Source organism: Gracilinanus agilis, chromosome 5 (genome assembly GCF_016433145.1).
Source record: "Gracilinanus agilis isolate LMUSP501 chromosome 5, AgileGrace, whole genome shotgun sequence".
Lineage (NCBI taxonomy): Eukaryota > Metazoa > Chordata > Mammalia > Didelphimorphia > Didelphidae > Gracilinanus > Gracilinanus agilis.
The window spans coordinates 252,593,918-252,620,850 of NC_058134.1; the positions used below are offsets into that span (position 1 = coordinate 252,593,918).

A 26,933-nucleotide genomic window follows, 5' to 3' on the forward strand; every position below is an offset into this window, starting at 1 on the left:
AATAAAATGAGAAAAATGCTTGAATAAGATAACATGAAACAAAAAATATAAAGGAGAATAAAATAAAAGAGAATAAAATGATAAAGGAATATGGAAGAAGGAAGCAGCAATTCTTGGCAATTTCAAAACCTGAAGTAGCCCACTCCATGCGCACACATACATAAACACATACACATGCACTTTAATTTTTTTCTTGCCTGCATTTGAAAGTAAAATAAAGCTTTTTACCAAGACTTGCTAGTGTGTGGTAATAGTGGACCAGGCAACATTTAAGTATTCCAACTCCTAATTGCCTGTAGTGATCTCAATTTTTATATTATCTCCACTGTAAACATCCAATTTAGGCAAGAGATGTTGTTGTCTCATTAAGAAACATTAAATGATGGCAAAATGGTTATTGAGACAACAATGGAAGAGAATTATGTTGCTAGCATTGATGTATTTCACTCTGGTTAGCAATTATGGCTTTCCATTGAGACAGGTGTTTGCCTTTATGCTGGGCTTCCAATTTTTGCTCTTGCAATTTTCAGAAAAATGGGTGTCTGGAAACAACACATAAAGCAGTGTACTCAGGAGGAGAATTAACAGAAAACAAATCTAGCATTTTCCAGAAATCCTTTTATATAGCTACCAAAACCTGTTGTGTAGACCATATGTGTGAAATGGCAAGGAAAAACATTATTAAAATGTGTGTATATAAATACACACAAATAAATACAAATATATACACATATGTACCTGAATATATGTGTATACACATGTATCTATCACTTGCATGCATGTATAGATTCACACTTATACGTATATGAAAGGCATGGTAAGAACCTTGATTCCAGTTACCACATCTTTCTTCACTATGCCTCATACCCTCTCTGGCACTAGAGGTACATTAACAAAATCATTTCCATATAGCTGAAGAACAGGTGGTTATCTGCATTGTTTCAGGGTTTCTTGCCTTCCTCTGCCCCTTACACCCCTTTCCCACCGAACCCTGCAGTTCATAACACATATTCACCTACATAACCTAAATAACTGCTAACGAATGGGAAAGCACTCCCTTTCATATTTAGCACTCCAAAATAATATGGGTAAAGGGCACACATGGGATCTGCTGCCATCTTTGTCACAATAGGCAAGTAAATATATGTGTGAGCCTGTGAGTGTGTATATACACACATAAATATATAAATATATGCATATAGAAATAAAGGTATCTAACTATATTCTAACTGTTGAGACAATTAATTTTGCAGAGCCTAAAAGAGTAATAGCTCTTCCAAAAGAACCACTTACAGCATGCATTCTTAACCTATGGTAGTTTGAACTTTAAAAAAAGTGTTAATAACCAAAACTCAAAATAATTTGTTCAAAATATTTTATTTTACATTTTAAAAACATGGTTGTGAAAAGGTTTCTATAGACTTGATCAGACTGCCCAAGAGAATTATGACATTAAGAAGGTCAAGAGCCCTTGAAACAACCTGTTTCCAGGATATTATATAATTACAGATAAGAGCAACAGATTTGTATAAATTTACTTCTGATGTAGTAGATTGAAATAATTTTATTAGTCAATAAATTCCATTCAGAATAAAAACTTATTTTTAAATTTTATTTTACAGTGTTCCATTCAAAATATAAGCTTTTTTAAATTTTATTTAACAAGGATGATGGGATGTTATTGGCACCTTGCAAGCAGAGAGAACAAGTATATGATAAAGTTAGTCTTAACCTCTATTTCATATTGCAGATGTTAGAATCTGGCCAGTTTAAGGACAGAAATAGTTGAAATTTTTCACTCCATAGAGGTGAAATCTGCTATGATTATACAAACACAATTCTACCAGTTGGAATTAATCTATTAATATGAAACAAACAAACAAAAAAGAGTTTATGTAGACAGTCACAAAACTATAGTTTAAAGTTCTTTACATAAAAATTAAATTTTTAAACGCCAACTGCTTTCGGATTGTTAAGGGATCAGTCAGCAATGAATTGATAAGGAGAATAGATTGAAGTTCCTAAATTTTTTCCCCTTGGTTCATAGAAACCAAAGTTCAACAGATTGTTGGTTTATGTCTTGAAGTTGCTTGTGGTTATATTTCTGAATGAAGTTATTCCAGAAATAAAATAAATTATTTTTTAACAGGTCCAAAGAAATTGTTACAGGGGAGAAAGTCAAACCAAAATCAGCAATGATAATCTCATTAGGGCAAATCAACATAAGCAGAAAATAATAAGAAATAATATTATCTATAAAAATACAAAATAACAAATGACTCATTCTTAATCAAGTCAAACAAACTTGTGATAATGAAATTTGGGAAATAGATAGAAGAAATGATATTAACATCATTTAGAGTAATTTCCTATTAACTAATCTGGCAGCACTTAGTTGGCACAGTGGGTAGAGAGACACACCTAGAGTCAGGAAGATTCATCTTTCTAAGTTCAAATTTGGGCTCAGACACTAGCTGTGTGACCATAGTCAAGTCACTTAACCTTGTATGGCTCAGTTTCCTCATCGATAAAATGAGTAGGGAAAGGAAGTGGCAAAATCAACTGAGTATCATTGGCAAGAAAATCTCAGATGAGATCACAAAGAGTCAGACAAAATTGGTGTGTGTGTGTGTGTAGGGGGATGAACAATATATGATTAACTGATTTACATAAAATGCTTTATCAGTAATATCAAAATATCTTTAAAAGCCCCTTAACAAATACTTGACTTACTTTCTTTTATTTAAATTTTTATTTTGAATATTTTCTCATAGTTACATGTTTCATGTTATTTCCCTCTCCCCCAAACCTCCCTACTCCCCATAGCTGACACACAATTCCACTGGGTTTTACATGTATCATTGATCAAGACCTAATTCCATATTATTGATAGTTGGACTAAAGTTATTGTTTAGTGTCTACATCCCCAATAAAATCCCCATCAACCTATGTGTTCAAGCAGTTGTTTTTCTTCTGTGTTTCTCCTTCCACAGTTCTTCCTCTGAATGTGGGTAGCATTCTTTACCATAAGTTCCTCAGCCTTGATCTGGATCCTTGCATTTCTCTAAATATAAAAGATTTAGAACACTTTTTCATATGTTTGTTGATAGTTTGGATTTCTTTATCTGAAAATTGCCTATTCATGTCCCTTGCCCATTAATCTATTGGGGAATGTCTTGATTTTTTGTACAATTGATTTAGCTCCTTATATATTTGAGTAATTAGGCCTTTGTCCGAGTTTTTTGTTATATAGATTTTTTTCCCCAATTTGTTGCTTCTCTTCTAATTTTGGTAGCATTGCTTTTGTTTGTACAAAACCCTTTTAGTTTAATGTAATCAAAATTATTTATTTTACATTTTGTAATTTTTTATAACTCTTGCTTCATTTTAAAATCTTTCCTTTCCTAAAGATCTGCCAAGTATACTATTCTGTGCTCACCTAATTTACTTATAGTTTTCTTCTTTATATTCAAGTCATTAACCCATTCTGAATTTATCTTGGTATAGGGTGTAAGATGTTGATCTAAACCTAATCTCTCCCATATTGTTTTCCAATTTTCCCAGCAGTTTTTGTTAAATAGGGGGTTTTTGTTCCAAAAGCTGGGCTCTTTGGGTTTGACTTACTTTATAAGCACATATATAACCACCAACAGTAACACTCTTTTAAAATATAAATTTATTTGTACTATTTAATTAATACACAGCCATGGTTTAAGATTATTGGCATCTTACAATTAGAAAAAAGTAAAAGATGACAAAAAAGGCTATCCACTACCAAGGAAAAAAATGATGAAGCATGAAGGTAGATTAAAGCATACTATTTTTCACTTTAATCCTATATGAATTTTTTCTTTAATGTAAGCAATATGTGTCTTGTTTTATAACATGACAAACATGGAAATGTATGTTAAATGATAACACATTTGCAGCATATATCATATTATCTGCCATCTTGGGGAGGAGATTGGGGTAGGATGAAAACAGGGATCATTGATCACAAATTGCAAATGATTACAAAAAATTATTGACACATAATTTAGAAAGAAATAATAAAAAAAGAAAAAAGTATATAAAAACAAACAAAAGTAATCTCAGTGAGGTACCCAATTGATCCAGTCCACTGAAACTCTGAGTTTTTTACCTCAAGAGGATTACTTCATTGATATTAAGGATTATAGGCATATAGTATCAGGCCTTACTTGATTGTCATCTTATAGATGAGGAATTTTAGTGTACCCAGATAAAAGAAGATATTTATTTATTTATTGAATTTAGTATATTTTTAGCAAAGAAAAAAATAATTTGACTGCTGCATATTCAGTAGAAATTTTGAAACATTAGAATTAAATATCTTAAACAGTAACAACTTCATTTAAATTACAATACAAATTAAATTGATATACAAATTTTTAAATGATTTTAAGTTTTGAATTGCAAAAAAAGGCAGTACAACCATCAGACTTTTCAGATTCATTCATATCTACAATTTTTGATATGACTTAATATGTCCAGTTTCTTTCCTTGGATTCTCTGGCTTATACATAAAATTAACAACACCTTTGGCAAATCGGATTTGAAAAACTATATATTTGGACAAACAGAGGGAGAAATGTATGTGTGTATTAAGGGTAGAATAATATATTTATATCTTTATTAATATAGAAATATAATTTTCTATGTACATATAGATATAATTCTTAGAAAATATGTAAAAAAAAGACGGGAATTATCAGGATGGCATTAGCAGTGAATGTCATACTATATGATGATAAGTCAAAAGAAGGGGGATTGTTTAGCCTGAAGAAGAGAAGATTTAGGAAAGACTTGATAATTGTTTTCAAATGTTTTGAAGATCTGTTATTTGGAAGCAGCATTTTATTTTGTCCCATAGAGTAGAACTGTAAATAGCAGATTGGCAGATTTTGGTTTAATAAAAGTTTTTTATCTTCACAATAATTAGATCTATTTAAAAATAGAAGGGTTTCATAATGGCATAGTGGGTTTTCTATCCCAATGGAAATCTTCAAGCATGTCTATGCTTTCAAGAACATCACTTTCTGGGACCATGGAAAAAATTTTGTAGGTAAATACTTTGGATATGAAGACTTCTGAAGTCCCAGTCTTTGATATTGTGATTCATTGTATACTCTTCACAGTTTCAACATTTTTTCCACTACTTTCCTTGCCAAACAAATGTTAAGAATAAAAAAATATGCTCCTGTTTCATAATACCCATCTTCTTTACTACGGTGTTATGCCTTGCTTAGATAGTACCACTGAGAGTCTGAAAATGATAGAAAATAAACACAAAGGGAAGAACTAGCTTCAAAATGCCTCATTGAAACAGTTCTTCAACAGCTGCTTAAAAAGTGCATGTAATTTCCAATGGATAATTCATCTCCCTACTGGTTCTGGCAAGTCAACTTCTACTAAGTTATCTTTCTAAACCTCTACCCAAACTCATTAGATTTAGCATCCCTCTAGAACAGAGCTAGTGTGTGTGTATATTTTATGATTTCTTTGAATAGTGTGGTGAAGCCCATTGGATCTCTTCTTAGAATTTTCATTTTTATGTATAAATTAAACTACACAAAACTCTAGAGGCTAGTGAAAATAAAAAATGTAAATTTTATTCCCATTTTAGATCAATGACAACCTGAAATCTATATATAGATATGCTCAAGATTGAACCCCTGCTTTAAAAGGACATTCCAAAATAGAAATATAGATAGACAGGAAAGCTACATAACTCATATCTAAACAATAAATGTTTTTGGATCAAGGGTCTAAAGTTTACAGAGAGCTTAAAATTGCATGATTCTTGGCATCCTCTTCTCCCTTTTTCACCATCTCACCACACTTACTGTCAAATTGATGGAGACCATCTATGACTGAGAATCCTTTAGAATTTTTCTTTGTTTCATCGATCACCATGCCCTTTCCCCAACTTCCAATCCCACCAAAATGGTCATCAGTAGATTGTTAGTCTTTCGATGATGTGCATTTTCATAGAAACCTATAATAGACTTTGGAAAACACCTGTCTCTTAATAGAGGTATGTTCAATGTCTTTCTAGCACAGTAGAACCCACCAATGATTTTGCTTTTCTGTCATAGTCTTAAATAACCTCAGGATATTGAGTCACCATCAGAGGATAGAAGTAGGTCTTGGAAATAGAAAATAACATGTAATATCTCAGAATTGTTAAAAGCACACAACGTATGATGGAGAGTTCAGTCTACTGGGCTGAAACACTCAAGAAACCCGAATTCTAGTTCCTGTCTAGAGTTAAACTTGGGAGTCAACACCTCTTGAGTTTAATTCCTATCTCAGATGCTTAGTAGTTGTGTGACCTTAAACTCTCTCAGCCCCAGTTTCCTCATATGGAAAGGAGAAAAGATAGTATTATTTCTCCCATCCTGCTTCATTTTTGCCTTTGTATTACCAGCACCTAGAATAGTGTCTGGCACAAAGGCACTCAATTAATTAGTAAACATGTATTAAGGAACTACTATCTGTCAGGCAGTATGCTAAGCACTGAGGACACAAAAAGAAGCAAAACAAAATACATGCCCCAGTGAACTTACAATTATAAAGGTAATTATATATAAATACATATATAAATTATAAACTTAAATTCCATATAAATGTGAATTATTGTTCTGATTATTATTGAAGTAGATAATTAGATGGTCTTGGAGGTTCTGTTCTAAAAATGTTTCTCAATTTCAATCAGCCTAAAAAGAGCATGTAATTAATTAAATAAGAGCAAATCAGTGATTCTGATGAAATGTAAATATCAAGATTTTGTATCCCTCTGTTGCAGAAACACTCATCCATTTATTCTTCATTTCAATGAAAGAAATAAGTATTAATTGCCATATATACATATCACAGGTTGTCTGCCTTTAGGTTTTGATCATAGCTTTTTTCTTGATCAAAACCAAAAAATAAACAATAGCAGCAACTAAAGACATCCATTAAAGTAGAGCTAAATCCAATTCCCTGGGTTCTAATCACCATGCTCTTTCCCCCAAGTTCATCCAAACCACCACACCCAATTAGCCCCATAGGTTTTTCCTTTATTAAAAATAGGGTCAGTCTCTCTAAATATACCTCTATCTTTTTGAATGGCCTACCCATTATAAGGCAGGGAGTAAGCCTATGATTTCTTAATGTATGGGGAAAAAATTTTGAGATGAGGAAACCTAACAGCACTAATTCCAGGATTGGTTTTCCATTAACTATGCCACAAAACCTCCGTTTTTCCTATTATATAGAGCCAAGATGTTCTCTGCTAACCCTTACATCCTTTGGTCTTGTTACTCTTTCATGGAGGAGCATTAAATAAATCTATTCCTTCTTCCATGTACCAAACCATCAGATGTTCGAAGACAGCTCTCATATCCTCTACTATTCAAGTCTCTTCTCAAAACTAATTATACCTAGTAAAAAGCTCTTCAGAATTAAGCAAGAGAGATTTTATCTGCAACAACTGCTTAAAATGTTTTAATAGTTTGTATTATGGAAATCCTAAGCTTCCATGTGCTTGCCTTTGTAAATTCATGAATTCTCTGTGTCATATTTAATCATATTTCTCAGAAACTAAGTAACTGTCAAGGAAATAAAGGATCTAAATCTCCAGAGGTAATTCCCAGATAGATTCGAGCAAGTTTAATAATGATTCCTTGCAGGGATTGAATACAGAGAAACCACTGGCTTTCACATTTGAGCATAAAGTTGCCTTACCTGTTGTAGATCACAAAAGAAGTTTGAAGGGGACTATTACACAATTTATATTATGTATCTAATAGCAGAGTGTCAGAGCTTCTCATATAAAAACCTGCCCCTTGGAAACTTGTATAACATTAAAGAAAAAGAAAAGTAGAAGTAAAGATAATTCTAGTTTTATTAGGAATTTATTAAGAATTATTGAGAATCATATGTTCCTACCCATCTCTATAAGATGAAAATTGTATATATTTTAATTAGGGTATATATCTACTTTAAAATATGGGTGCACATACATTTTAACCTATATTTTTGAGATTATGATAGCACAAAATAGAAAATGTTGTGGATATACTCCTTCTACTGGAATAGATTGCTACTCATGCCTTCTAATCCTCATGGATGTCTTGCACATGTCTACATAAATTCTTCAGAGGACTGGCCCTTTATTTCACAATTTTGTGTATATCATTACAGAGCACAAGCATTACATCGGTTACCATTTCTTCTAACCCTATCAACTAGTTTGCCAATCATGCATTTTTTGGTTATGTTAATTTTTTATCTTACATACTACTGTTTTTATACAAGTCATCATTGGTAGCATGCTGCAACCTACTTAGACCCACCATGCATTTTTCTGGTTTCCTTTAGGACACTCATAATTTTAATTTGTTGGAGATTTTGGGTTATCAAAATTTACCCAAAATTATTTCAGCAAACTTTTACAATCTAACATTTATGAGGCACCACACTGAAGATAAAAGATAGAAATGAAGTTTATACTTACCCATAAATAAACAGCATCCACAGAAAGAAGTATAATACAATATATTTCAAGGCTGAATAGAGGACTTGTGACTGAGAGGATCGTGGAATGAATCCTTTTGGCAGAGTGAGAGAGTATCTCCTATGAGGAGAGACAAGAAATAGTGATGAGGATAGAACATTCTCTGCCTAATTGATAATGACTTCAAATGTACAGAAGTGCAAGTTCAGGGAATAGTTAGTACTGTAGTTTGGATTGTCAAGATGAGAAATTCATGAAAAAATTCCAAGATGGTAGGTTGAACCGAGATTACAGAAGATCTTAAATAACAAGCTGAGGAGTTTGTATCTTAAATCAATTTGCACTGACAGGTCACTGAAAGATTTTTAATTGTAGCATGTAACAAGCAAAAGATGGAATGCCCGAGAAAGCACAGTTCTGAGCATATTGATTTATTAAGCAAAGCATGCCTATTGCCTGAAAAATCAGGACCAACCCCCCTCCTTAGTTTAGGGCTGGAACAGCTTTGTATACAGTAAAAACAATCAAACAAGACCAATTAATTAAAAAGGAAACAAAACACCATTAGGTAATCTGATTTCTCATTCGGTGAAAGATTATTGACTTTCCAAGTTCAGATGATAGAAGCTCAGTTCCTTGAATTCAGGAAAAGAGATGTCCAACTCTTGTCCTAATATCAATAGACAATCAAAGGAACATGGAAACAATGACTAATTGATCAGAATGGGGCCAGTGTTCAGATAAGACAGGTGTGTTGCTTGAGATGTACAATTATGAGAAAATTCCAATTATTGATCTTAGGATCTGATTGCATTTCTGGCAAACATGACCTAGATGCTTGGTTAAGGGTCTCTCAAAACAATTCAAGAGGTCCAGTTTCCCAGCCATGCAGATTTAGGTTCATACAGTGCATTAAAGTTTTCTTCCAATTCCCACAATTGAATAAACTTTTCTCCCAAAACAGAATTTGGACAAGTCTCAAAACGGAATAGAAAGGAAACTAAGCTAGATCCAGAATTAAGGCCCAAGATGGAGTCAGTCTGCTCATCACTGGTTTAGATGTTTTAGTTAATTAGTCAGGTCTGACTTTTCCTGACCCCATTTGAGGTTGTCTTCCCAAAGATACTGGAGTGGTTCACAATCTCTCCTCTAGTTCATTTTATAAATGAGGACTTGCCTAAGGTCACCTTGCTAGTGACTGAAGTCACATTTGAACCCAAATCCTTCTGACCATAGCCCTAGCACTGTATTTACTACTCCACCTAGCTACCCTTTACCACCTAGATGCCCATCCAGAGTAATCCCATCCTACTTGTGTGTAATACTTCTTGTTAAAAAGTGTTTTATTACTCTCAAATTCTGATTATAATTCCAAACCTTTGCTAATAAACATTGATTAAGAAATGACCATAAACCAAACACTGAAGTTCTGGTTATATAAAGAAAAATAAAAGGGATTCAGAGTTGAGTATATTTCTTCTAAACAGATATGGTTAATCAAAGTAAGGGTTAAAGCATGTGATTGGGGCATTTGACTGGAGTGATGCTAAAAGAGAGAAGGGCAACAAATATATAGTTGGCCTGCATTACCATTTTTCCCAAGGCTAGCCTTGCCTAGTATTGGGGATATATCAGTGATGACAATTGTTTACTTTCTAGGGGCAAATGGCTATATATTTAAATGACCACCTTTTCCTCCAAATCTGACCTTTTTATTCAAGGGAAGTAGTAAAGAAGAAGTTTCTGAGTCAGTCTGTTATCATCTACATTTAACTAATATGTTAAAATTTTTCTTTATGAAGTTGGTATTACTTGTTTGTCAGGAAATATGTGTGTGTGTGTGTGTGTGTGTATCAACCAGTCTTCTTTGACCTCCAAATCTAACAAATTTCACCAGATTGGCACAGATAGCTCCAAGTTAGTCTGGATAATAAATCCCATGAAATAGTTGCATGAATTAGAATTCACATTATTCAGTTATAATTACGTAAAATACAGTTATTGGTTCTAATTCAATGGAAATATTTACTCTGAATTTGTATAATCAGACTATTTCATGGGATTCATTGTTTCCACTCATCAGGACTTAGTTAATTTATATCTATTCATGTAGAACAATTGTTCTTAAACAGTGATTTGTAGCTAGATTGTGTGTGGAGAGGAGCATCATGAATTTTAATGGAAAAAATACATCTTTATGTTTTACTAACCTTTAACTGAAATTTAGCATTTCTAGGAAAAAAGTCTTTTAGCATCCCTAGACTGCCAAAGCAGTTGATGCCAGACAAATTAAGTTAGGAATGCTTGACATAGAAGCAAGGTAAAATCCTCAGGTAGGTCTTCAAAAGGTGATAGAAACAAAGTCTATATTAATCAAGATGTATTACTCTACTATTACTATACAGTAAAGGTATAAAGGGTCAACCCACTGCTGAATAATATTCAAATCCATTCTTGTGTAGGAAATAGTTAAATTTACTTTGGAGAGCAAAATGAGAGATTCTTTGGCATATATCAATAGAAAGGAAGAGACACTTTAACTCCTTGGAGAATGGCCCTCATGTGCTAGAGATTTAGGAACCAGTTGTATAGCAAGCAGAGTTTTCTGGAGTGAGTTATCCATGAAAGGGAAATCGTCTTGAGTTGTTTCAAGGATTTTCTTTCTTATTGTTATTGTTTCCCTTATTGCCCTATTTACTATGACTGCATGAGAATAGTTGCTAGAAAGGTTTGGGCTGAAAAGCTACTTCTGGATTGTGAGGCAAGATATGTAAAGAGTTAACTCCCTTCATAATTCAATATGTCTCTACAAAATTTGATCTTTTTATGGGAATCTTTTGCATTGCCTTCCTTCACTCTTCACCGGTGTTCCATTATGTTCCTGGAATAGATCTTACAATCTTGCCATCAAGAGCATAGAAATAGACAGGAAGGGCTCACAAGGCTTCCATAACAGCTCAGAATAGACCCTTGGGACATTCTTGATATTTTAGGTGAGACTTCAGGATCTAAAAAGGATTTGGGGCCATTAAAAATCCATTGAAATAAATGTATATTTCACTCCTCTGGGCTGGTTTAGATCACTCAACACTGAGCTAATCTCATGAGTTTTTTTGTAAGTTAAAACAGAAAGACCTTTTGGATATCCTTTGAGTTCTAAAATTAAAGGAGAAACTGAAAGCTTGGTGTTCATCAGCTACTAGACTCGAGGTATTCTTATGGGGGAACTCTTATGGGTAACTTAAATATTACTAGGTTTAGAGAAAGGGGAGAAGGAGGACTGACAGGACAGGGCAACAGACTGGGAATTAACAAACTGGGAAACCACAAATTCCTCCAAAGAACAAGGAATGGGAGATTATGGATTGGCAGTTGAGACCAAGTGCCACCACAGATCCACCTAACCTGGGAGTCTGTGAAAAAAACAAGTGAGTAGTCTGGGACCAAAAATTTATAAAGACAGGTTTAATTAGACAAACTTTGGTTTTCAAGGAAGGGAAAGGGATGGCTATTCTAACAACCTATGGGCAAGTCTCTGGGTTATGGAAGGAACTTCTCTACAGTAAGCTAAAGGCTATATCAAGGCACAGCTTGTCTATCAGGGATGGAAGTGGGATCCTCACTGCTGAGTCCTGTCCAATTCCAGTGATGATACAGCCCTCCCAGGTCCTCAGCCAGTAATCCTTGAGATGGGTAAGGCTAAGGAGTTAAACCAGCCTGAGATGACCAGCAGCCCAGGTCAGGTTTGACATTCTCGACCCACAGACAGATGATTCTTCCTTCAGGATACCAGGATACAAACTCCACTTTCCCTGAGGTCTCCCACTGAGTCAGTTGGTCAGCAACCACTCTCACTCAGCCAACATGGAGTCCATCTCAGAAGGGAGATCCACTTCCTGCTTCCCCATTCCATTTAGAATTCGCCAGCCTTGCTTGATAAGCCTCCTAATAATACGTAATCTTAAACATTTATACCCTACTTTATTAATTTATCTACAACAGTATATTCAAAAAAGAATAATATAGCCCTTAGCAGGGAAAATATGTGATCCTTCTCCTTCATTTTGCTCATCAATTTTTGAACATGGAAAAGGGCATCCAGTATAATTTCCATGCAGCTTAAAACTTGTTTTGATTTCTAACTGGCTTCCTAGCTCAACAACTTCTGTGACAACTTTAAAAGTGCAGTTGTGCCTGTCAAATTGTATTAGTTATGCAGAGGATTTTTCCTCCCAGCCTTCTAACCTATGACTGACCATGTAGCATTACTGTTACAAGCAATAATTCCAGATGACAGCATTTCCTTGGTCCCTATGAGTCTAGGAGGCAAATGCAAGAGCAGAGGTCATTAGCATCCTGTGCTGTTACATAACAGAAAGCAAAAAAGCAAATAAATGTGGGTGTTCTGAGTTTAACTTCTATGAAACCCACTCATTGCTTGCTTTTCAGATTGAGTAACCATTATGAGGAACCACCATGGTTTTGGGAAAGCTCAAAATAATCTACTCTTAGCGAGTGGAATATAAGAAATATGAATAAGGAATTAAATAATCTATCTAATAAGTATCTCTCATTATTTTTCTTCCTTTTCTACCCAACTTGCATTCTTGAATTGCTGTTATTAATTAGTTTTAGAAATGGTTATATTTCGGCTGTGGGTATTCCTATAGCTATATATATATATATATATATATGTGTGTGTGTGTGTGTATCTATCTATTTATTTATATTTATTTATACTTATTCATGTTGCACACAGATTTGTAATATAATTTGGTTGCTTTAGGGCAGAGGTTCCTCACTTAAGGTCACCTAGATTCTCAAGGACTCTATGGATGAATTTAGGGAATCCAAAAACAATCAGAGATTCACTGAAATATAATTGGTTTATTTTGTAATCCTGTATATTTTGTTTCATAAATTTAAAAACTTCATTGTATGAAGGGGTTCATAGGCTTCACCAGACAGTCAAAGAGGTCCTTGCCATTAAAAAGTAAGAACTCTTATCTTAGATTATTGCAAATGGGACTTCTAGGGCAGTTTCCACTTTTTCCAGCATGGTAAAACATGACAAAATTAGAATATAGCTTNATATATAGTATTTTATTACTCTACATATTCTATCTATTATATATTTCAAACTATATTTGTTTCTAGTTATATTCTAGATATATTTCTATATCTTCTATATATATATGAGATTCATTTCTATATGTTTTCTATGTAAAATAAAAATATATATTTCTCTACGTATATTAGGTATTATATATTTGATTATTATGATGCATCATGGTGGCCTGGGACCCAGGGTTTCCCTCTGGATGCACAAACTCCAGAAATGTTCTAGGTCAAAGAGGACTTAGATATATCAACATTTCTGGTAGACACTTATGCATCTATATCTGTACATATTTGTGAACATAGATTCTGTATGAAACTTTTTTTAGGAATTTACTTTCTAAGCTGATAGTTTGAATCTCTGATTTTCCTGGGGAAAGAAATTGCCAGTGTGAAGTAAGAATGTAAATTGGAGAGTGTATCAGAAAATTTTGGTTTTAGGTATGTGTTTAGAGAACCAAGAGGTTACTTGACTTGCACAGTCAGGCAACTGGTGTGTGTCAGAGACAGGATGGAAACCCAGTTTTTCCTTGTTCCATCACTGGACCTTTAGCCACTTCTTCACCACACTGTTGCTCTTCTGAAATAATATAATGAATAGATATGCTATTTTCGTTGTGGTTTTCTTCCCTAAAAAATATTTATATATATTTATAAAAAATGTTTATATATAAGATTATGATTTTGGAGAGTTTTGTCAGGGCTTTATTCTTCTCCTTAACTCTCCCTTTTCATTCTCTATATAAATAATATGCTCTGAGACTGACAAGAAAAGGCAATCAAGCCACCACTAGGAAAACAAACAAACAAACAAAAAAACCCTGACTAGTCTGTAGCTCCAGCAGACCCTGACAAAGAGCCCTTTCATCTGAAATCTAAGCCCTCAAGACTACTCTGAGCTCTTTGAAGTACCCACTTGGGAAGATGGGGGAGGAGAAGGAAGAAGGCGGGGTAGAGCCCAAATAAAAATACAAACCTCAAACCACCTCCCTGCCCTCCACTCTGAACCTTATCATTTTCTTTTGATTTAGATTTTCCTGTATGCAGCTGAAGTTAAATGAATATGTTCTTTATTTTTTCTTTTTGAACTTCTGAAAGTTTCAAACTAACTGCTTTTGTGCCTGAAACTGACCAACCAGGACCTTCTTAACCACACTGACCAATGCCATTGCTATTTCTGAAAATAATTTTAAAGCAGGTTAATGATAATATGGGTGAGGCAGCCTGGGGAGCAGTGCCAACCGCAGCGAGGCAAGTAACAGAGGAGTTTCTCCTCTGCATTGGTCAAAGGAGTTCCTTCCTGGAGACTCCCGATACTGATGAAATTAGAGGTCTAACTTTATTTTTTATCATTCAGGGCTCTCTATGTCAGGTTCTAATGTACTTCCCCCACCCCTAGGCATTCTGATCTGGAACATCAAACATATCCTCACAAACAACTTGAGGAATCCATTGTTAGGATTTCATAGTACTGTTTGCGTAATTATAAATGCAAAATGGGTTTTGATAGATTAACTAATCAATAATTTGGCAGGAATGCTTTGCTGAAAGCCTGCCAGAGAGAAAACCAGGAAAACCAATTGCGTTCTTAAAATTCTGCCCTCACTAAACATTCCACAAATAAGTAAAAACTCCTGTATCTTTCTCTGGAAGCAGCAAATTGTTGCCATGAGTAGAAAGACACTGTACTTCAAGTCAAAGAATATTGAGTTCAAATTCTGATTCATAAATCTTAATTTTTTAAAAAATTATCAAATGTAATTAAAATTTAAAAATTAAATTTAAATAAAAATATTGGACAGAAAAACCTTTTTTTAAATCATAAAATTTAGAAAGCTCTTGTCCTTAAGCAAATTACTTAACTTTAGTTTCAGTTTGCTCAGTTGTAAAATGTCCGTAAAATGAGGGAGCCATCCTGGATATTCTCTAACGTCTCTTTTAGCTATGATCCAGTGACTAAGTGTGTTCAGTTACACACACAATGACTGGCCAATGTCTTCACTTGCTAAAAATATAGAGCTAATATTAAGTACTAATCCTAATGTTAATTAGTATATATTTAATTCCTAAATTAATGCCAAGAACATATCATTTCTCTTTTATTTTTCTGCCACTCTAAATATGAGGAACAGAACTCATCTGCTATGTTTGGTGTGTTGTTTCTTTTTTAATAAATGAATGCTGTATGTGAAAATATTGAATAGCAAATCAAATTTTAAGACCTTACAATACAAGCTTTACATAATTATCAAGATGAAATAAAGATCTTTTGAAGTACTTACTAATCGTCTTAAAGCCAAGCTGACCAGATATTTACACTGTTGTAGAAAGCCAATTACCAATTTATTAACAAAGTTGTTCATTCATTCCAATCATGTCTGACTCTTCATGACCCCAATTGGGGTTTTCTTGGCAAAGATATTGGAGTGGTTTGTCATTTCCTTCTCCAGTTTATTTTATAGAGGAGGAAATTGAGGCAAATGGGATTAAAAGACTTGTCATGGGTCACACTGCTAGGAAATGTCTGAGACCAGAATTGAATTCTAGAAGATGAGTCTTCCTGACTCCAGGCCTGGTGCTCTATCTACTCTGTCATCTTCCTAAATACCAAAGTACCAAGCCATTAGAGTTCTATTGGGAAGAAAGCTCTATTTAAACATGAATTCCAATGCAATCTATTCCAGTCTCCAACAACTCTTTGGGTTTAATGGATCAGACAAAATGTAGCAGTATTATCACTGGGGAAGGAGGAAGAAGACTAGGCTCTTATCATATTTTCATCCCTAATAAGTTGTTCAAGTCCAGAGAAGTTGCAAATCACTTGAAATTAAATTTCCTCATGGAAGTATTGAACTTCTTGGCTTCTATCATCCCCTCTTGCTCTACTCTGTGATCTTTTGATCTTCCTAATACCCAATTTAAATGTTTGTAATTGCAACATAACCCATTTCCCCCTCCTTATTCTGTCTTCAGAAGAAACTAAGACTGTTTGGAGGCTCATCTTTCCTGTATTAGAACGTTTGATAAATTTTATAGCATCACATTCTCAACTTTGTAATCTGAGGAAAATTCATCAGTAAGCCTTGAATTTTGTTGTTATGACAACTATTTCCACTCATTCATATTGTAATGCATCTATAATTTTGAATTCCTGAGAGTTAATCCAAGGATTAAGTGATTTGGCCATGGTTGTACAGAATTGTATATAAGAAGCAAAATTTGAACTAGGTTCTCTTGCTTTGGAATGTTTTACTTATTTTGTGCATCATCTTTTATGTCAAAAGGGCAGAATAACATAATAGTGAAAGCTGGCTTCATACTTAGGGAGACCTAGATTGGAGCCTTTTCTATGGAACAGACTGGCTAAATGACCCTGCGAAAGTTATTTAAAATTTAACCTCTCCATTGTTCAAAAGATGCCAACTTGCTTTGATAGAGAGAGTTTCCTCCTCTGGAAAGATCATATACCAGTAGAATTATAGATATAATCCATCTCATAATAACACATATTGCATATGCATATTTATGTACTTAAGACTATTTCATTTTTGGTTTTGTTCTCTTTGTAACTTCTAAACTGCCTATCAAAAGGGTTTCATAAATGCTTCTGAATTTCTTGACTGATCAGTTGACCAAGAGTCAATGTGGATCACTAAAGCATTAAACTTGCAATCACAGGATTTCAGGATGACCCAAATCAAAGATTCCAATTTAAAAATCCTCGCTATCATATTAAGCAACCTGTGTGTTTCTAGGAAATCATTTACTCTTTGTGTACTACATTTTCTTTTTCTATAAAAAGATAGCTATGTATTAGCTCAGGTTCTGTCTAATCATAATTATAGCTGAGTATGGTGCTTTAGTAGGTGCTCAGGAAATATTAATAGACTGATGGTTATAGAATCCTTGGATCCTATAACTCCAAGATCAGAAGTCTATCTGCTCTTCTGTTCTTATTTCATCTTTTCTTTATAATGATTATATTCCACATCTTCAAAAATTATAGTACTCTTTTCTATATTTTTCAATGTTTCCATATCCTTCTAAGTTCAGAAATAGATATAATATTCTCATTAGGTACTAAGAATTATGGATAGTTATTTGTAATTATTACATGTAATTATTTTCTATTTATTATGTTGCCAGTGCTCACTCTAGAAGACATAAATGGCCCATATCCAAAAAAAACTGTTTAAATAAATATTCAACAAGCTTTCTTGACGCTAGCCATTAGGATTACATATACTAAAGCCAGAGAATTTGGAACCCTCAAAGGTGCTTAATCCAAAGGACCATGCATTCCCATTTTCTATAAATTATCCAATTATGAATACAATTACAAAATGTAACAGAAAACTCAAATATGATACATACATCTCAGTATTTATTGTTTAATCATATCAGTCATGTCTAACTCTTTGTGACACCATTTGATGTTTTTTTGGACAAAGATACTGGAGTTGCTTGTCATTTCCTTTTCTAGTTCATTTTATAGAAAAAGGAAACTTAGGCAAACAGAGCTAAGTGACTTACCCAGAGTCACATTAAGTGACTAACCCCAAATATCTCAGTATTAGGCAATGTTAAAATAAATGTTATGAACAGTGGACAGAGTGCCAAGCCTGGAGTCAGGCTTATCTCCATGAATTCAAATTGAATTCAAATCAAACCTCAGACACTATTGAGCTGTGTGACTCTGGGTCAGTCTGTTAATAATGCTTTAGTTTTGTCGTCTCTAAAATGAGCTGGAGCAGGAAGTGGCAAACCGATTTAGTATATTTGCCAGGAGAATCCCAAATGGGGTCTTGAAGTGTCAAACACAACTGAAAAATGATTGAACAACAACAACAAACAAAAGCCTAAAATAATATCTTTCTGAAAGAACAATAAGTGTACAAATATACACTGATCATAGATTGCACGCAGGTTTTTTATGAGCTAGATTTATTCCTTAGGTAACCAATAAGGTATTGGTTTGGTGGAAATTGAAGCAGAATATTTGGAAGGAAAGTACTATCTTTCTGAATATCATTTATCAATTTATTCAGCCTTGGTGGAAGTGAAATTTATAAGCCTATTAGTATGTGTATACGCTTTGATTTTAATTTGGAGATTTGTATCTTAAAACTTTAGGAACTAATAATTTGTATTTGTTTTACTTGTGTGTTTAGAATTTACAAATCTTTTAAAATGTTAGTGTAATAGCACCATTTGAAAAACTTCAGATAGCTCTGTAACTCTTTGTATTTTCTATTTTAGGAATTTGCTGCTCTGACGAAAGAATTAAATGCATGCCGGGAACAGTTGCTAGAAAAAGAAGAAGAAATTTCTGAACTTAAGGCAGAGAGAAACAACACAAGAGTAAGCTTAAAGTGAACTGAATGATTTTTCTTATATCTGAATTGGTTTCTTTTGCATTCTTGTGATGCTGTAGGCAAATATCTCTACAGATAATGCGAAGAGGAAGGAATAAATATTTACATAGTGCCTATATGTGCCAATCACTGTGCTATAAATTTTATTTTATGCTGTGAGGAAACAAGTGAGGGCCATTGAACTCTGTTTGCCTCAGTTTCCTCATCTATAAAAAAGAACTGGAGCATGAAATGGGAAGCAACTCTAGTATCTTCCAAGAAAACACTGAATGGATTCATAGGCAGACATGACTGAAAAGACTAATGAGATTTCATTATCTCCAAATTATAATTGAGGAAACTGAGTCAGACAGAGGGTCACACAGCTAGTAAATAAGTGAGTAAGTCTGAATTTGAACTTATCTTCCTGACTGTATTTCCTTTTGTCTATGCACTGTGCCACCAGATTCTACATACAAACCCCAAAGATGACATGGAATTTTTTTAAAGAGTTCCCTTATAAATGCACACAAACTGGGAAAATAATCAGTGGCAAGAATACCAAACTGATATGAGGTGACTTGAGTTCTGGGTTTCTCTCTGCTATTTACTAATTGGCTGACATCTCTTTAGGTTGAATTAAATGCTTACTAATGCTTACTTATTCCCAGCTCTCCTATTCTATAGCACTGTGGAGATTTAATATTATATACATGATACATGTGGAATCTTCTTTAAGAAATTGAGCAACAATTGGAAAGTGAGGCAAGTAAATCAAAGACCAGAAATGACCAGATTGAAAAGGAAAACCAAAAGATTGTAGCTGAAAACCAGTCTCTAAAGCCTAGAATTGGGCAATTAGAAAAAGATGCCCCCAAATCTAAGGAATTAATAAGCAAATTGGAAAGCAAAATCAAACAGCTGGAAAACAGGTCAGACCAACCTGAAAAGGAAAATCAAAAGCTTATAGCAGAAAACCAGGCTCTAAAGACAAGAATTGGGCAAGTAGAAGCCAATGATCTTTCAAGACAACAAGAGCAAATAAACAAAGTCAAAAGACTGATAAAATAGAAGGAAATATGAAATGTCTCAATGAGAAACTGACAGATCAAGAAAACAGGTCTAGAAGAGACAATCTGAAAATCATTGGTCTTCCTGAAAAAGCAGAAATTAATAGAAATTTGGACTCCATACTAAAAAAAATTATTCAGCAAAATTGCCCTGAAGTTCTACAACAAGAGGGCAATATAGACATTGAAAGAATCCATAGATCACCCTCTACACTAGACCTCGAAAAGAGAACCCCCAGGAATATAATAGCCAAATTCAAGAGCTTCCAAGTAAAAGAAAAAATTTTACAAGAAGCCAGAAAGAGACAATTCAGATATCAAGGAGCACCAATCAGGATCACACAGGATCTGGCAGCCTCCACACTAAAAGACCACAAGGCTTGGAATATGATATTCAGAAAGGCAAGAGAACTGGGTTTATAACCAAGGATCACATACCCATCAAAACTGACTATATTCTTCCAGGGGAAAGTTTTGGCATTCAACAAGATAGAAAATTTGCAAGCATTTGCACAGAAAAGGCCAGGACTAAATAGAAAGTTTGATATCCAACCACAAAAATCAAGAGAAACATGAAAAGGTAAATAAGAAACAGAAGGGAAAGTAAGAAAACTCATATTTTTTTAAATTTGCCTCTTTAAGGGCTTCAATAAGATCTAATTATTGGAACTCCTATGTGGAGAAATGTTATGTATAATTCTCTGTAGTGAACTCTGTTCACCATTATAGCATTCACTATTATAATAATTAGAAGAATTATTCATAGGGAGAGGTTGGAATACTAAATGGTCTAAGATGATATGGGCAGGAGGGAAAGAGGGGAGCGAATAGTGGAAGACACCAAAAGAATCTTGAAGGAATAAGAAAAATAGGATATTCTATTACACACAAAGAGGGCATGGGAAGGGGAAGGGATGAATACTATTATAAAAAGGAGAGGAAGAGAGCATTAAGAGGTAATATTTAAACCTTACTCTCAGTGTAATTAACCCTGAGAGGGAAGAGTAGCTATATCCATTTGGGATATAAAACTCTATCTAAACCTACTGAGAAAGTCAGAAGGGGTAAACCAAGGGGAGCAGAGGAGTGGGGAGGTCAAAAAAGGGAGGGGAGAAGAAGGGGAAGGGAATTCATCAGGCCTTAAAAATAAAAAGAGGGGAATAATGAGGGAGGGGGTAAAAAGGGAAGTAAATCAAGGGAGGGGACAAGGGTTACTGGCTCAAAGCAAACACCTGGTTTAAAAGGAAATAGTGTAAGAAGAAGGGATAGAATTAGGGGAGGACACCAAAATGTCGGCGAATACTCAACTGATAATTATAACTCTGAATGTGAATGGGATGAACTCACCCATTAAACAGAAGCAAATAGCAGAGTTGTCTACAAGAAACACATATGAGGTGGGTGGACGTACACAAGTTTAAAATAAAGGGCTTCAGCAAAATCTTTTGGGCTTCATGTGAGGAAAAAAAAAGGCAGGAATGGCAATCATGATTTCTGATAAAGCCAAAGTAAAAATAGATATGATTAAAAAAGACAAAGAAGGTAATTACATCCTGATCAAAGGCAGTATAGACAATGAGGAAATAACGTTGCTCAATATGTATGCACCAAATGGCACAGCATCCAAATTTGTAAAGGAGAAACTGGTAGAGCTCAAGAAGGAAATAGATAGTAAAACCATACTAGTGGGAGATCTAAATATCCCTCTTTCATATCTGGATAAATCAAACCAAAAAATAAATAAGAAAGAGGTAAGAGAGGTGAATGAAGCCTTAGAAAAATTAGATTTAATAGATATGTGGAGAAAAATAAATAGCGACAAAAAGGAATACACCTTCTTTTCAGCTGCACATGGTACATTCACAAAGATTGACCATGTAATAGGGTATAGAAACATTGCAAATAAATGCAAAAGAGCAGAAATAATAAATGTAACTTTCTCAGATCATAATGCAATGAAAATAATAATTAGTAAGGGCACCTATACAGGCAAATCAAAAACTAATTGGAAATTAAATAATATGATTCTCCAAAACCAGCTAGTCAAAGAAGAAATCACAATTTCATTGAAGAGAATGACAATGATGAGACATCCTACCAAACTCTGTGGGATGCAGCCAAGGCAGTACTCAGGGGGAAATTTATATCCTTGAGTGCATATATTAACAAATTAGGGAGGGCAGAGATTAATGAATTGGTCATGCAACTCAAAAAATTAGAAAGCGAGGAAATTAAAAACCCCCAGATGAAAACTAAATTAGACATACTAAAAATCAAGGGAGAAATTAATAAAATCGAAAGTAAAAGAACTACTGAATTAATAAATAAGACTAGAAGCTGGTATTTCAAAAAAATAGATAAAATAGACAGAGTACTGGTCAATCTAATAAAAAAAAGGAAAGAAGAAAACCAAATTGACAGTATCAATGAGGAAAAGGGAGACCTCACCTCTAATGAAGGGGAAATTAAGGCAATCATTAAAAACTATTTTGCCCAATTATACGGCAACAAATGCAACAATTTAGGAGATATGGATAAATATTTACAAAAATATAAATTGCCTAGATTAACCGCTGAAGAAATAGAATACCTAAATAATCCCATATCAGAAAAAGAAATTGAACAAGCCATCAAAGAACTCCCTAAGAAAAAATCGCCAGGGCCTGATGGATTCACAAGTGAATTCTATCAGACATTCAAAGAACAACTAATCCCAATACTACACAAATTAATTGAAATTATAATTTGAGCCCCTTCTCTGTTCCATCTCTGTGTCTCCACAAATAATTGGTTTTCTCAGGTATGGTAAATGAGTTCTTAATTGTTCTTCAGTATTAATGTATTCTTTCAGAAACTTAGGAGCTGACAGGCCACAGTGAGTGCCTGATAAGAAAGGATTCCAATATATCTAACAAAGTATACCTGTAAGATCTGTTGGAAAGGAAGGAATTTAAGACCAAAGAAGACATAGAGAACATTGAAAAATGTAAAATGAATGATTTTGATGATATCAAATTAAAAAATTTCAATGCAACCAAAATTAGAAGGAAAATGACAAACTAGGAGAACATTTTTATAACAAAACTCTCTGACAAAGGTTTAATTTCCAAAATATATAAGGAACTAATTCACATTTACAAAAAAATCAAGCCATTCCCCAGTTGACAAATGGTCAAGGAACATGAATAGGCAGTTTTCTGACAATGAAATCAAAACTATACTATCAATAAGCACTTGAAAAAAGTGTTCTAAATCCCTCCTGATTAGAGAAATGAAAATTAAAACACCTCTAAGATACTATGTCACACCTATCAGACTGGTCAATATGACAGCAATGGAAAGTGATAAAAGTTGGAGGAGATATAGCAAAATTAGGACATTAATGCACTCCTGTTACAGTTGTGAATTGGCCCAGCCATTCCAGATGAAAATTTGGAACTATGCCCAAAGAACTTTAAAAGACTGCCTTCCCTTTGACACAGCCATACCACTGTTGGGGTTTGTACCACAAAGAGATAATAAGGAAAATGCACAAAAATATTTATAGCTGCACTCTTTGTAGTGGCAAAAAAAATTTGGAAAATGAGAGGATGTCCTTCGATTGGGGAATGGCTGAACAAATTATGGTATCTGTTGTTTTAGTGATATTATTGTACTCAAAGGAATAAAGAACTGGAGGAATTCCATGTGAACTGGAATGACCTTCAGGAATTGATGCAGAGTGAAAAGAGCAGAACGAGGAAAACATTATACACAGAGACTGATACACTGTGGTAAAATCAAATATAATAGACTTTTCTACTAGCAGCAATGCAATGACCCAGGGCAGTCCAGAAGAACTCATGAGAAAGAATGCTAACCACATCCAGAGAAAGAACTGTGGGAGTAGAAATGCAGAAGAAAAATATATGATTGATCATGTGGTTTAATAGGGGTATGATTAGGGTTTTGATTTTCAAAGATTACTCTACTGCAAATATGAATAACATGGAAATAGGTTTTAAACAATGATACATGTATAACCCAGTGTAACTGCTTGTCAGCTTGAGGGGGGGAGAAGAAAAGTGTGAGATCTTTGATCATGTAACCATGGAAAAATATTCTATAAAAAGGAGGTGCCCCTTTGCTGTCTTTACTTACATGGGGTATCGTCCTCCCTGTTGGCCTTCTCCCCCACCACTTTTGTTTTCAAAGCAGAAAAGACAGAAGTAAAATAAGATTTGGCAAGGAATTACCCTGTCTTCTCTTTCTTGGCAGTTTTCATCCTCCTATACACCCCCAAAGAGTGACTAGATTTTTCTGGAGACTCCTCTCCTCTGCTTAAAAAAATTGCAAGCCAGTCTAGTCTTCCTTTGCATTCTGTGGTATCAATTTAAGAAAATATAAGTTATTTTCTTAATTATATGAATTTAGTTATATATATATATTCATATGTAACATATAAATATTATATAGTTAGTCATATGAATAAATATCCTTATTTATTATGTGAAAAGAGGCCAGTGAGTATAACTTGACTTGAATTAACAGATAAACATGGAAAATCCTTGACTTTCTTGAACTAATGGCTTAAGATCTAAAGAGACTATTTTTAGAAGGCAAGGGAAATAGACATATTTTTTTTAATATCAAAGAGATTATAAAGTGACTTTTTATTAAGATCAACATAACCAACACAGATACTGAACATATAAGTTTTTTTTTTCTTTTTGTTTCTCTGGTTAAATGTAGGAGAAATTATTTTATTATTTTTATTTTTTAGTTTTTGCCTAGTCCTGTGATTTTTATCCTACTATTTTTCCCTAATGAGAATACTACTTTTACTAAAGCAGGCTGTCAAGTTACTCGCAATTTGCAATTTTAGAGGGCTTCCTGGAACTTGTATAAATAATTGATTTGTCCAAAATAAGTCAGTGTTCAGCAAAGGATGGACATTTAGCCAAGCCCTACTGAATCTGAGCTCTGAGTCAAATCACCTTAGCTTTATGACATCTCGTCTTATCTTGTTTTTAGTTTGTGCAAATTTTTATTTTTTTACATATGCTTCTCTTCTTAGTATTCATTTTGTCATAATACTCTAATCTATTTATCTTGAGCAGGAAGGGAAATATAAAGGTTGTGTTAGATCCCAAACAATTGTGAAAACTGATGATTTCAATGAGCATTTATTATGGGCTTATAGTTAGGAATCACAGTAGATAGAGTGCCACTCTTGATGTCAGAATGACTCATTCTCCAGAACTCAAATCTGGCCTCAGATACTTCAAAGCTGTGTGACCTTGGGCAAGTCACTTAATCCTATTTGCCTCAGTTTCCTTATCTGTAAAATGAGTTGGAGAAGAAAATGGCAAACCATTCCAGTATCTTTTCCAAGAAAACTCCAAATGGGATCATGAAGAGTAGGATATAACTGAAATGACTGAAAAATAACAACATGTCTCTGATGTATAAGTAAATGTTATGCTAAACATTATACTTTATAATTTTTAAACTATTGAATAATTAAAATATACATGTAAATCTTTGCACATATGCATACATGTAAATATGTGTGCATGCATACATATACATATTTGTGTATATACATACATCTATGATCATCATAGAATTACAGCTTTTTTTTTAAACCCTTAACTTCTGTGTACTGGCTCCTAGGTGTAAGAGTGGTAAGGGTAGGCAATGGGGGGGGGGGTCAAGTGACTTGCCCAGGGTCACATAGCTGGGAAGTGTCAGAGGCTAGATTTGAACCCAGGACCTCCCGTTTCTAGGCCTGGCTCTCAATCTACTGAACTACCCAGCTGCCCCAGAATTATAGCTCTTAAGATGGAAGTGATTGCAACAAAGGCCATTTAGTCCAACCTTGTCATTTTACCAATGAGGAAACTGAGGCCAGAGATAAAGTGGCAAGTTCAAAATCTCACAGTAAGTACAATAAGTGACAGAACTAGGCTTCAGACTTAGATCCAGGTGCACTTTGGAGCCAGGAAGATTTGAGTTTTGAATTGTGCTTCAGATACTTACAACTGTATGACTTTGTAGAATCTCAGTACTTGTCTTCATCTTTAAAATGAGGAGATCTGTCAATGGCCTCAGAGCTCCCTTCTAATTCTAAATCTGTGATTTCATGAGGAATTATTAGAGTACCCATCTCAAGGGTAATGCAAAATGACCAACTTCATCTCTTTTCATTTTCATTTAGAACAGTTCAATGTTTTCTTGTACTATCATCATTGTCCTTCCTTTGCTTTCTGATCTTATTTCCTTAAAAAATATTCATTGTTTTCTTGTCTTCTTTTCTGCACATACCTTCCTTCTACATACTTTATTGTCCAGATTATATAGGAACACTGAACTTGTCCAGTATTTTCCTGTTCTTCTTCTTTTCCCCAAGCTGTTTCCTTAAATGCTTGTCAGTCAGTTAACAAGAATTTATTATACAATCAATGCAAGATTATCTTACAGGGAAAGGGACTAGCAACTGGAAGGAGTGAAGTGTTGGAAGAGACCTCCTCCAGAATTGGAATTTGGGCTGTCTTGAAGGAATGTAGGAAAACCAGTGGCTAAATGCCAGAGAATTCTATCCGTATAGTACATTCAGTGCAAAGACCTAGAGATTGGAGGTTAAACATGTCTGAGGACCAGAGGAAACAGTGTTGTTGAATTTCAGCAGGAAGAAGGCTGAATTACATACAGTGTGCCTATGATGGTATAAAGGGAGTTGGTTAGAAAGAACATTAAAAGACAACCAGATGTTTTTTGGGGGGGTTGTTACTTGAATCTACAGATTTTGGAGCTCTTTGAGCAAGGAAGGGATATAGCCACACAAAATGCTGTCAAGGTAAGAACAAGAATCTTTCTTCTTTTTCCTCT

The 26,933-nt window shown here is 34.2% G+C and overlaps 1 protein-coding gene across 1 annotated transcript in view; it reads left to right on the top strand.

Moving 5' to 3' along the window:
• PPFIA2 (PTPRF interacting protein alpha 2) overlaps nucleotides 1-26,933 on the top strand; it is a 608,808-nt gene that overhangs the window by 347,204 nt on the left and 234,671 nt on the right. Inside the window, exon 3 of the mRNA XM_044679176.1 lies at nucleotides 18,899-19,000. Coding sequence (XP_044535111.1) covers nucleotides 18,899-19,000 — 102 coding nt within the window. The remainder of the gene's footprint in view (nucleotides 1-18,898; nucleotides 19,001-26,933) is intronic.